This window comes from Carassius carassius, chromosome 19, assembly GCF_963082965.1.
Source record: "Carassius carassius chromosome 19, fCarCar2.1, whole genome shotgun sequence".
NCBI lineage: Eukaryota > Metazoa > Chordata > Actinopteri > Cypriniformes > Cyprinidae > Carassius > Carassius carassius.
In genome coordinates, this window is record NC_081773.1 from 31,041,276 (window position 1) to 31,054,052 (window position 12,777).

The 12,777-nt window shown below is 33.3% G+C and overlaps 1 protein-coding gene across 1 annotated transcript; it reads left to right on the forward strand.

Moving 5' to 3' along the window:
- Window positions 1-99: 99 nt before the first annotated feature.
- dct (dopachrome tautomerase) lies at window positions 100-9,303 on the forward strand. The gene is made up of 8 exons (XM_059500676.1): window positions 100-539; window positions 1,413-1,712; window positions 2,693-2,793; window positions 3,683-3,849; window positions 5,238-5,417; window positions 6,543-6,678; window positions 6,838-7,036; window positions 8,996-9,303. The coding sequence occupies exons 1-8, from the start codon at window positions 251-253 to the stop codon at window positions 9,169-9,171; spliced, it is 1,548 nt and encodes a 515-aa protein (XP_059356659.1). The 5' UTR covers window positions 100-250; the 3' UTR covers window positions 9,172-9,303.
- The last annotated feature ends 3,474 nt before the right edge of the window (window positions 9,304-12,777 follow it).

Here is a 12,777-nt window from a genome sequence, read left to right on the forward strand (position 1 = left end):
GTTTCTCTTTGTCAGGTGACTACCACGGGACGGCCGTAATAATCCCCCCATGTTCCTCTCGGCCAGAGCATATAAAGCACTGATGGGCTCGAGCTCTGTGAATACATGCATGTGATGTATGGACACGAGCTGTTATAGACCTTCATCCATTACCGATACGCTCAGAATTGCATGTAATCATTAAAAACACATTTACTTGTGATTAGTGACGTCCTGCGGCTTCTGAGGGAGAAACTGAGAGACTTCAGATATGAGGAGAGCGATTGTGTTGGCTGTGATTTCCAGTCTGGGATGGATTTACCTGGCCGAGGCTCAGTTCCCCCGAGTCTGCTGCACCGTGGAGGCCATCGTGTCTAAAGAGTGCTGTCCCACGCTGGGATCGGATCCGGGGAACGTGTGCGGGGTCCTGTCCGGCCGAGGAAACTGCAGCGAGGTCCATGTGGACTCCAAACCCTGGGGAGGACCGTACAGGTTAAGAAACGTGGATGACCGCGAGAGATGGCCCACTAAGTTCTTCAATCGCACCTGTCGATGCTTTGGTATGCAGAAAATACTATTACTTATGGCTTTCTGATAAATGGTTGAAATTATGGCTGTTTGCATACTTGACCAGGTTTATTCGATTATATCAACCTGAAATATATATATTATGATATACAAGTTCAGCATTCATTTTACTGGAAAAAACTGGATTCAAATTAAATATAAAATTGTCTATACTTAAAATATGAGTAATATATGATTGTTAAAATCTATATTATAATTATCTTTATTGTATAATTTATAGAAATGAATGTATAATTAGTATTAGTATATATTACAATTATTATATATTCAAACTTATAACCTTTTTCTTAAATTATATTTTATATATATATATATAAATGTGTGTGTGTGTGCATGTGTAAAAATTAAATATTCAATACATAGCACTTATTAATAATTAATATTAGCATTACACATATATTCAAATGTATATTCATCTTTATCTAGTTCTAAATATCATATTTATATATATATATATATATATATATATATATATATATATATATGTGTGTGTGTGTGTGTGTAAAAAATACATTTTTAATACATAGCACTTATATATAAAACAAAATGTAACAATATACAGAATTTAATTATAATAATAATTATATATATATATATATATATATATATATATATATATATATATATATATATATATATATATATATTACCATTTATATTCAGTTGTGTTGTATTTAATATATATTAATTGTAGTACTACTTTTTGAATACTTGTTTTCATTAATTGAAAAAAAGATTGTGTCCCAAATTTTTCATTGTAAATATCCCTTTTCTTTTTGATGTGAATATCAAAGGGAAACGTTAGCCATCTCTAAAACTAGCCTGAATGTGTATCTTGTGAACAGGGAACTTTGCAGGTTATAACTGTGGGGAGTGTAGATTCGGCTGGACGGGGCCGAGCTGTGACCAGCGCAGGGCTGCTGTTGTGAGGAAGGACATTCACTCTCTGAGCCCCGCCGAGCTGCAGGAGTTCCTGGACGTCCTGGATCGGGCCAAAACCACCGTCCACCCTGAATACGTCATCGCCACACAGCACTGGCTCGGCCTGCTAGGACCCAACGGCACCGAGCCGCAGTTCAACAACATCTCCATCTACGACTTCTTCGTCTGGCAGCACTACTACTCTGTCCGAGACACATTACTAGGTGAACACTGCTCTGCTGCATTAAAACATGGAGAATAAATCACTTCTTTCAGACCCGTGGTTTAAATCGCATGCCTTTTCAGTTCTTTGCATAACTGACAGGAAATGTTTTAAATCATTATTACACTGAAAAAGAAAAATTATTCATTTATTTTACTAAATTTGTTAAGGTAAGTGGTTGCAATTTATTTTTGCTACCTTGTGTATATATATATATATATATATATTTTTTTTTTTTTTTTAACTAAATAAACTAATATGTTTATTTAAATGTATATAAAATAAATAGATTGCAACCACTTACCTTAAAATTGTTTTTATTTTTTATTTTTTTTTTAGATTCTGGCAATGAGGAAAATGCAGACGAAATGCACAAATTTTGGATGAATAAATCAAGTAGAGATATACAGTTAATCAGATCAAAAAATGGACTAGTGTCTGGGAATATTATATTTTACATAATAAATACATAAACATTTTTACATAAATATTTTAATTATTATATTAAATACTAAATGTTTTTTAAATATTAAAATGTATTTAATTTATTAAATCCAGAAAAAAATAAAACGGAAAATGGAATTTCATATAATTCTATAAGTTTATGATTTCAAATGTTGTTGTCTTTGTTTAAAAAAAAAAATCTTTTAAATGTCAAATTGGACAATTAAGAGTAAAAAAAAAAAAAGAAAGAAACCAGGAAAACTACATTTGGAAAAATGAAATTTGTCAGGGGGAAAACAGGCCCTATTATTGTAAAAGTTGTAATAAATCATTTAATTGTTAACGTTTAATGAATTCAGTTGATTAGACATGCTTTTTGATTGTTAAGCATTAAAAGAAAATCCAAAAAAATTCAATAAAACCGAAAGCATGGAATTTGAAGGAAATAAAACAGACAGTAGGCTATGTGTTGTATTGTGTGCTTACTTCATCTACTGTGCTTCTTCACTTCACTTTTGACATCCTTGTTTCTGGCAGGTCCAGGACGTCCTTTTAAAGCCATCGACTTTTCCCACAAGGGTCCGGCGTTCATCACCTGGCACAGATACCATCTGCTCAGTCTGGAGAGAGAGCTACAGGTCACTCCTGCATTTCTTGGTCTATTCCCAACTTCTCAACACAATGTCCAAAGTAAAGAAAACTGAACATTAGGACAGACATGGGGGAAAAAAATGACCTGTGGACCAAAGTCGGCCCATGATGACCTTTGATTTGTCCCGTCTCAACTTATCTCAAGAGGGGGCTCTTCTTGTATTGAAATCTTGATAATATAAGTGATTTTAGGAATGCAAATCTGTATATAATATAATTGGATATAATTACATATAATGCATTTCTGGCCCTACAGTGACCAACAACAGCAAAAAAACAAAAACAAAAATACTGGAATAATCACCAGATTAACTCTGTTGAAAATGAACAGAACATATTTTTTCACATGCTTCAGCTAATTTCAATCAGTTAAAAGGTAATGGGGGGAAAAAATGTTTTTCTTTGCTTTAATTGAACCAAACTCAATAGTTTAACCAATTCCAACTTCAAGTTACATAAAAGACAAGATGAGTTGAAATCACTTAAAAGGTTTCATTGTATCATTGTTAAAAAAAAAAAATATATATATATATGTGTGTGTATTTACTGCACTTTTACCACTTACTAATTAACTTACTTTCTAAGTTACTTAACTAACTTACTTAACTAAGCACTTATTACCACTTACATATTTGCTTAATTACATTGTAATTACTTATGAAATTCACAAGCACTTTGAGAGTAAAAACTTTACTTCACTTAAACATTTACACAACAACTGCACCTGTTTTTAAGTTGAAGCAGTTTTTTATTTTTACAGTGTTACAGTGCCTTAATGATCAAGTCTAAATTTGTATTCTGAGAAACATCATGAGCTTCCCGTCTCCTCTGAACACTTGGCTCAGTGTGTTTGCTCATATTTTCTTCTCTTCACAGAAACTCACAGGTAATGAGAACTTCGCCGTCCCGTACTGGAACTTCGCGACGGGTCGGACGGAGTGTGACGTGTGCACAGACTCTCTTCTCGGAGGACGGGACCCCGCTGACCCGTCCCGCATCAGCCCGCGCTCCAGGTTCGCCCGCTGGGGAGTGGTGTGTGACAGGTGCGTTTGCTGGTACATGAGGCTCTTAAAGTGTGAGACAGACTTGCATATTTACTCCTCTGCTGTCTTTGACATCAAGATCAAATGTGTCAGAACCAAATTAGTGAAAGATTATATCATCATTTTCAGAGTAAAAGCAGCATGCATTTTTTAAAGTATTAGAAAATGAATTTAGAGGCTTGAAAAATGCATAAGGGGTCACCAGAACAACATCTTTGCATTTTCAGCGTTTTAGTAATTTTATGTACTTCTGTCACTTTTATTATTTATTTATTTTTATTTTATTTTATTTTTTTCAGTTTAAATTTTAATACTTTTAGTTCTACAACTTTATTTTAGCAACATCTATTGCAACACATTTTTTTTCTTTTTTCTTCAGTATTTATTTGAATAATTGTGTTATTAAATATTATTGAAAAGTATTTAGTTTTAGTTACAGTTAACAAATAACAAAACCATCAGGAAGAATTTATGTATTAGCATTATTTTAGTTAGTTGCAAATAGCAGTGTTATTTTAGTATCCATGAAATATCGTTTTTGTTTTCAAATTAGATTTTATTGCTATGTTTTCTGCTTTAATGCTTTTTATTTTTTATCTTTTACCAAGTAATTTTTGTTGTCATTTTCATAGTTTGTGTAGTGTTTACATGTCTATGATTTTATTAATTTTAAGTCAATTTTATTGCACCAAGATAAATAAATAAAAAATGACTGTTGCTTAGAAAAGTAGCTGAAATCAAATGATTATTAATTTTTTTATATTTGATTTTGGTTATTTAGTTATCCCAAATAATGAAAATTTTCTTTTTCTATGGTTTTAGTTTTAGCTTACTATAATAACCCTGCTCAAAGCACGATTTTTATTTGTATTTGTATTTTTTCATCTAATATTAATATTTAATTAGAAAATTATTTTTTAATAGTTTTAGTAATTTGCACATTAGCAAGAGCCTTGACACTGTGACATTAATGAATTGAAATAAAACCTATAATACAGAATGCCATTTAGACAATACATGGATATAATAAAAAAGGCACAAAATGCTTACTATATAAATAAAAATATAATATAATCCAACAACAATTCCTGTAGAAACTCACAAAATGTTTTCCAGTCATACAATAAAATCATTTTTCTGATTTAATCTTTATAAATTGTCACTTGTCTTTTTATGACTTGAGAGTATTTAAGGAAGTAGAGAACATTTGTTTGAATGCACCAGTGACTCACTAAGTAATGCACTTGACTTACTACTAAACTATGAAGCAGAATATGACCGTCTCGAACCGAAAACTACTACATCGCACTTCGCATCTGCAGCTCACACTGATCCAGAATCATGCCAGCATGTGACATTATGTAATGCCGTGCATCTTTTTCTTTCAGTCTGGATGAATATAACCTTCTGGTGACCCTGTGTAACGGGACCAGCGAGGGATCTCTGCGCAGAGGAATCATGGAGAGCACTAATGTGACTTTACCCACCATGAACGACGTCAGAAGCTGCCTGAGCCTCCGAGACTTCGACAGTCCACCGTACTTCACCAACTCCAGCTTCAGCTTCAGGTAAAGCAGTCCATCACAGCAACTGTCCATCTAAAAAAAACATTTAATCATGTTCTACTCACTCTCAGATCTCGTCCAACTCGTATTTTCCTTCATCCAGGCAAAACAAAATGAGGTGATTTATAGCGTCAAAGATCACACAAAAAACACCATGTCTATCCATGATTTAAATCATCATTAATCAAAATCTCAACCATAATAGAAGTAATTTTCAACCACAGTAATTAATTTCGACTGAAAGAACAAAACAGACTGTTTTATAAATCCCTCAACCCTGTTTCATAATTGATATTTCAATTCGAATGCCTCTTAATGATAAATATGATCAAAACCTTGCTATAAAGCCCATTGCACACAATCTACTCCAAGCCTTCTGTCTCTGAGTGACGATTTAGACTTTTGGGCAAGTAAATTGTGCAATTGTACAAATGTCCACCTTCATCTTGTCAACTGTTTTTTGTAATATAAGCATAAGAATATCTGTAGTAATATCTTCCTGGACTGAAGCAGCTCAGCTTTACGTGATTCTCCATCAATCGTGTTTTAGAGTCTCAAATCTTTTGAGGAGCGTCTGTTTCCAGGAGCTTTACTTTCACTGTTCCTCAGCGGAGGAATGATCTTCACAAGCCTCCAGAACATCTCACATCTTCTGAGGAGCCTTGAATTCTTCAGCTCTCCATCACTGTGTTATATGTGCGGCTCATTTACATCTCATCTCACTGACACACATCACTGGAGATATAGAGGGATGACGATGTTTAGTTAATTTATGTAAGCATTTGCTATAAAGATCGCATTGATTTAAATTACAAGCATCTTTTTGGACATATAAATATCCGTATAACACTCTGAAGGAATGTTTTTCTCCATATTCTCACTATATCACACTACTATATGAGCCATAAAAGCTTAAGGGATCAAATATGATCTTCAACAATAATAAAAAAAATAAATACACATGCAAACTTTTTTTTTTTTTTTTTTACGATTTAAAATATTTGGTTTAAAGTCTTCGATTTCGAAAAGGTTCGATTTTCCTGACTAGCATTTCATATGTCAAGGTTTACAGAGTTTACCTGATTTCTGTGAGTTAGTTTTGAAGTGTTCTTCCACTTTTCCTTGAAGGAACGCACTTGAAGGATACGACAAGCCGGACGGAGAGCTGGACAGCTCTGTGTCCAATCTGCACAACCTGGTTCACCAGTTCCTCAACGGGACCAGCGCTCTGTCCCACTCCGCCGCCAACGACCCAATCTTTCTGGTAACACATTACATGATGATAATATCACAGCGTTCAGTGTACACGAGCTCTGGATTCTGGATAAAGACATGTTCTCTCTTGTCTTCATCCAGACACCTTGTCAAAACAGCTTGGTCATGCCTAGATTTCAAAATTAGTAAAACAAAAATTTCCATATAGGTGCTTCATACATTCACCGATGCCATATTTGAGGAATGGATGAGACGCTCCCGTGAAAACGCCAGCTTCCCAGATGAGATGGCCCCTATCGGACACAACCGGCATTATAACATGGTCCCCTTTTTCCCACCTGTGACCAACGAGGAGATCTACGTCGCTTCTGAACAGCTGGGATATTCCTACGCCATTGAACTCGAAGGTAAACATGCTGTCAATGCACAAATCATAGGAATAATTCTGTCATTATTTACTTACCCGTATTCATTGAAGAACACAATAACCAGTGATCTCGCCTGTCAAGCTCCAAATAAGACTAAACACAACATTAAAAAAGCACCATAACATTGGTCAGTTTGAACTGTGATTGTATGCAAGTAATGATGCAACCCAAATTATTATTATTTTTCATTAACCAAAAACAACAATCAAGTGTATTTAATAATCAATTTGTTAACCACTTTTTAAATAATCAACTCTCAAATAAAAACTGAGTTGCATATTTAATTGCACATAAGTAAAGGTAAAACATTTATTTAATGCTACAGCGTTTTAATGCTATTTTGTTTCTACCCCTAAATCGTTGTTGAAATATAAACAATGGTGTCCCGTAATAAAATGTTTTCATGACAGATAAATGACAAATAATTAAGACAACAGGTTAAGTAAAAATATAATGAATATACAGTGCATACATTTAGCATACATTACATTCTAGCTATTATTTTTGTTATGGACAATGAATAGCTTTACATTACATTGTTTACAAGCGGTGTCACCGTTTTTCCGTGGTTCAAACACTGATTGAGCGATGCATGATATATTTGATTAAGTTGTAGGCTACTATTTCTTTTAACACCTTTTGGTTTTCATTCATGTTTATTTTGTGTTATAACTAGTAAATATAGAGATTATCGATTTCCGTGTGCTTGATGGCGATCTGTCAAGCCACATTTAAGAGTGTCAAAACCACATTTATTGTCCGAATTTCAGTATAAAACTGACATTCTCTGATTTTGTTTCATATTAAAAGTAACAAAGACCAAAGCTTATTGTGAATATCAGATGCAGGTTACTAATAATGATTCACCAGCTTAAGTTTTGTCAGGCAGTCCCAGCATCCACACAGCTGACATGTTTAAGTTATCTGTTCTTAACTTATCCAAGTTTGACACTGACATGCAACATTTGGGGAAGCGCAAAATCATTTCGGTCAATATTTTCGCAGCTTCGAATCTTTTGAGAATCGTTTGTTTTTGAAGCACTGCTCCGGAGCGCGTCTTAAACTGTTAAATTCACGTGACTTCAGTAAACAAGCCTTTGTTACATCATAGCCGTTTCGAAATGAAATAAATAATTAAATAAATAAAATTGCAAGCATCTGATTGCAATCATTTGCACCGTTTTGACCATCATGCGTTATGACCAGCGTCAGGAATTTGTGAAGACATTTGTCAAAAATTGTGTTCAAAATCATGTTTTCTGTTGCCTAAATTTCGGTGCACCACAGTATAAAAGAGGTGCATGTGAATTAATCAAGATACATTTGGGAAATGGTTCGTTTCAAAATGCATTTTCAAGCATTTTTCCAAAAGTTTCTCGTCTGGAGCAGATATAAATGATAAGATTTAATCTTTAATTTCAAGATATAGCTTAAACTCATAATTCTGAAGAAAATAGATTGTGAGATAGGCCTAAAAAGTTGCGGTTACTTTTTATATTTCATGAAAAAAAAAACTGAATAGTGATATAAATTTTGAGAAATATATGATTGAAATTTAATGAATGATTTTCTTAACAAATATATCTCTTGCAATTGTGTTTTTATCTCACAATTCTGAGTTTAAATTGCAATTGCAAGAAAAACATTGAATTGTGAGACATCTTATCTTTATATATATATATATAAAGAACTCTGAATCAACAACCTACCTGATGTGAATTCATTAGATACTTTTAAAACTTCCCTCAGGATTGCTTTTATTCGATTAGTTTTCTATTGAATTGTTGTATTTACAGTGCATTGTTCTATACAGTTCTGTTTGCCTTTGTTTAAAGCTTTTATGTATAAAGCAACGTTTAAAGGTGCTATATATAATACATGTATTATCATTCTAGTTAAATGTTCTGTAGCTGATCTTTCAGTGTGCATGTGTTTCAGAAACAGACAGCAGGCCGTCCATGTTTCTGCTGGGCAGCACGCTGGGAGGAATCTTCCTCGGTCTGCTCCTGCTGCTGTTTCTGTCAGTGCTGTATGTGCAGCAGAGGAAGAGACGCGAGTTTCAGCCTCTCCTGAACACAGAGTTCACCACCACAAAATACACAGAGGAAGCCTAATTCACATCGCACACACATCCCGAATCCTCATACCCTGATCCAGACAGTGCATGCAGAGCCAAACATGAAGATGATTGCAAAAATTCACTAAATCACAAACTCTGTTGGTGGTTAGAGAGGAGCGATGAATCAATGAGAAAGCACATATTTATATACACTACAGTTCAAACGTTTGGGATTAGTACGATTTTTATATTCAGCAAGGATGCATTAAATTGATAAAAAGTGACAGTAAAGATGTATTTGAAATAAATACTGTTCTTTACAACTTTGTTCTTATATAAAACAGTGAATTAGAATGATTTCTGAAAATCATGTGACACTGAAGACTGGAGGAATGATGCTGAAAATACAGCTGTGCATCACAGAAATAAATTATATTTAAAAGAATATTCACATAGAAAATAGCTACTATAAATTGTAATAATATTTCATAATTTTTACAGTATTTTTGATCAAATAAAAGCAGCCTTGGTGAGCACTGAAGAGAAAATCGCAGTGACCCCAAATGTTTGAACAATATCGTGTATCTTTGATTTTTAAATCTTGGCCTCATTTTTTTTTTGTCCTTTTCTTAATAAACTTACTGGAGTTTAATTGTGTACTGTATATGTCATATTTTTACATTTCAAAAACATTATTCCTTTATATGCTAGAGGTAAAATGTCTGTGCCATTAGTTTTAAAGGAACAGTTCACCCCCAAATACAAGTTTACAGAAGTTCATTTGTCATATGATGCTTTACGTAAAGAACAGATTAAAATATCTGTTATATTAAATATCTTCCTGCTGGTTTGAGCTCACAAATCTCATTCATGTGACCGATCACTGAAAACACAATCGACAATAAGAGCTGTGGCAGAGAAGATTAACAGTGTTGAATTGAGTCTGTTCTCAGACTTTACAGCTCAGACACGCTGCTTAACAGCTTTGTGTTTCATGCAACGAAGAAAACAATAGAGGTATAGTAAATGATGACATAATATTGATTTCTGGGTGAATTATTCCTGTTAATGTGAATAAACTCCTGATCTCTGTAAAGCAAACACACCACAGATTGAAAATCACATTCTCAATTTAATTAATATTTAAAAATGATAAAAACAAACATCAGTTATGTGTTTTTTTTTTAATAAGAGGATTTTAACATTAATTCTATGATGCATTTAGATTAAGACAGGAATACAAAAACTGCACTTTTTGAATTTATTCAAGATATGAATGTAAAGAAACACGATGCGATATCTGTTTTACAATGAAACAGATATGCTTTTGTAACATATCCAGGACATTGCTTCAGTATTTTTTTAAATGAGTTCTTTGAGCATTTCACAATAAAACACTGTTTGAGTCAAGATTGAATTTAAAATGACTAAAGCTTGAAAAATCTAGCCCTTTTTTAAGCGATTACTTATTTCTTTCATAGTTTTTAAAGTGTTCTGATTTGATTTAAATTTCTTTATGATTAATAGTTAAATTAATATTTCTATAACACTGCAGGAAATCAGAAATCAGAAACAAAGATTGCACATCTTAATATCATAGTGCATTAAATTACATTCTTAAAAAAATCTGGGAAAAAAGCAGTAAATTATCTCATGAAGCACTGTAAAATGTAATTAAAATCTTCTAAATATAAAAATAACACTCATAATAAAACAGCCAGCCTTAATTCTCCACTGACAAATTCAATATGGATCTTCATGAAGCTGATGTTGATGAAGCTGATTCATGACCAACAATGTGTAGTTTCTCAAAAAAACACTACCATCCAGGTCATTAAGGTAGAAAACATGATTAAAACCATACATTTAAAGCATCACAAATCTATAACTCTTTCCATGGAATGGTATTACTGTTTATAATCATCCACACATATACACAAAGATATCCCACTAACTGCATAAGCACTCGTGCAAACTAAACGTGAACTGTGCAAATGATTTCTCATACACAGGGGCACAAAATAGTAATCTCCGACTGAAATACTTTGAAGGGATGAAAACTGGAAAAAGAAAAAAACCTGAAACAACAGAATACTGCAAATCACAATTCAGTCGCATTCACTGCCGTTCAATAGTTTAGAGTCTGTCATTTCAGCTTCAGCAAGGCTGCATTTATTTGATCAAAAATACAGTAAAAATTTGAAATATTATTGCAAATTAAAACAGCTGTTTTCTACACAAATCTCTGTTAAAGTGTAATTTATTTCTGTGATGCTCCGCTGTATTTTCAGCATCATTCCTCCAGTCTTCAGTGTCACATGATCTTCAGAAATCATGAAAATATGATGATTTACTGCTCAAGAAACATTTCAATAATTGTGCTGGCCAATATTTTTGTGGAAACAGTGATGCATTTTGTTTTTCAGGTTTCGCAGATGAATAGAAAGTTTAAAAGAACAGCATTTATTTATAATAAAAATCTGTTGTAACATTATAAATGTCTTAACTGTCACTTTTGATCAATTTAAAGCATCCTTGATGAACAAAAGTACTATTTTAACCAACTATATATATATATATATATATATATATATATATATATATACTGACCCCAAACATTAAAATGGCAGTGTGTTAAATCAGATTTGATCAATTACTGTATATGAAGACTGCTAGTATTGCATAAGTGAACGCTGAACTAATGAGTTAATATTATATGCAAAAAGGACATAATATGTGCATGAGAACTAAACGCTCTGTATTTGCAGACCGATTTATTTTCCCTCATTTCTCAGATCCTGTTCAAATAATCGTTTTAATTAATCTAGATATTCTCTTCCACGTTCATGAAAGCTATACCTGCATGAAAATGTAAAAAATCTGTGTGAGAAGAACACATAAGAAGACCTTAATAATCTTCAAAATATAGAAGATAAATGTGTTGCAGTTAAAGGTATAGTTCATTATTTCCTCTCCCTGTATAAATGCTATTGGTCTCAGCGGACACACAAAATATGACATTTTAAGAACTAAAATGCATTTTTCTTTTTACACAAAAACTGTCAATCTCCAAATTAAAAAAAGCATGAAGGTGGGGGGAGAGGGGGGGGGGGGTAAATGGTTTTGGGTGAACAATCACTTTAAAGGAATCGTTCAGGTTAAAAATGAAAATTTGCTGGAAATGTCCTCACCATCAGGCCATCCTATATACAGTCTGCAGAAGAGTTAGTTTATTCATCAGTTTTGGAGAAAAGTAGCATTGCATCAGTGTCTCATCAATGGATGCTCTGCAGTGAATGGGTGCCGTCAGAATGAGAGTCTGATAAAAACATCACAATAATCCACAAGTAAACCACAACACTCCAGTCCATCAGTTAACATCTGGAGAAGACAAAAGAAACTTCAAACCAATGCTTCCGGCTAAAATACAAATCCATACTCCATTATAAAACATTTCACCCAGAGAAAAGTCTGGTCTGAATCAAGAGAAATCTGCACCGATCAAGCACTGTTTACAAGCCAAAAGATCTCTAATCAAATCTGTGACTGGATTTTGATGTGAGACACAACAGGAGATGGACGTTTTCACTGGAGGAAGAGTTATTATGCACTCACATTTTAGAAGTGGTGAAGTTAAAAACATCTTAATGCTGGATGTGTT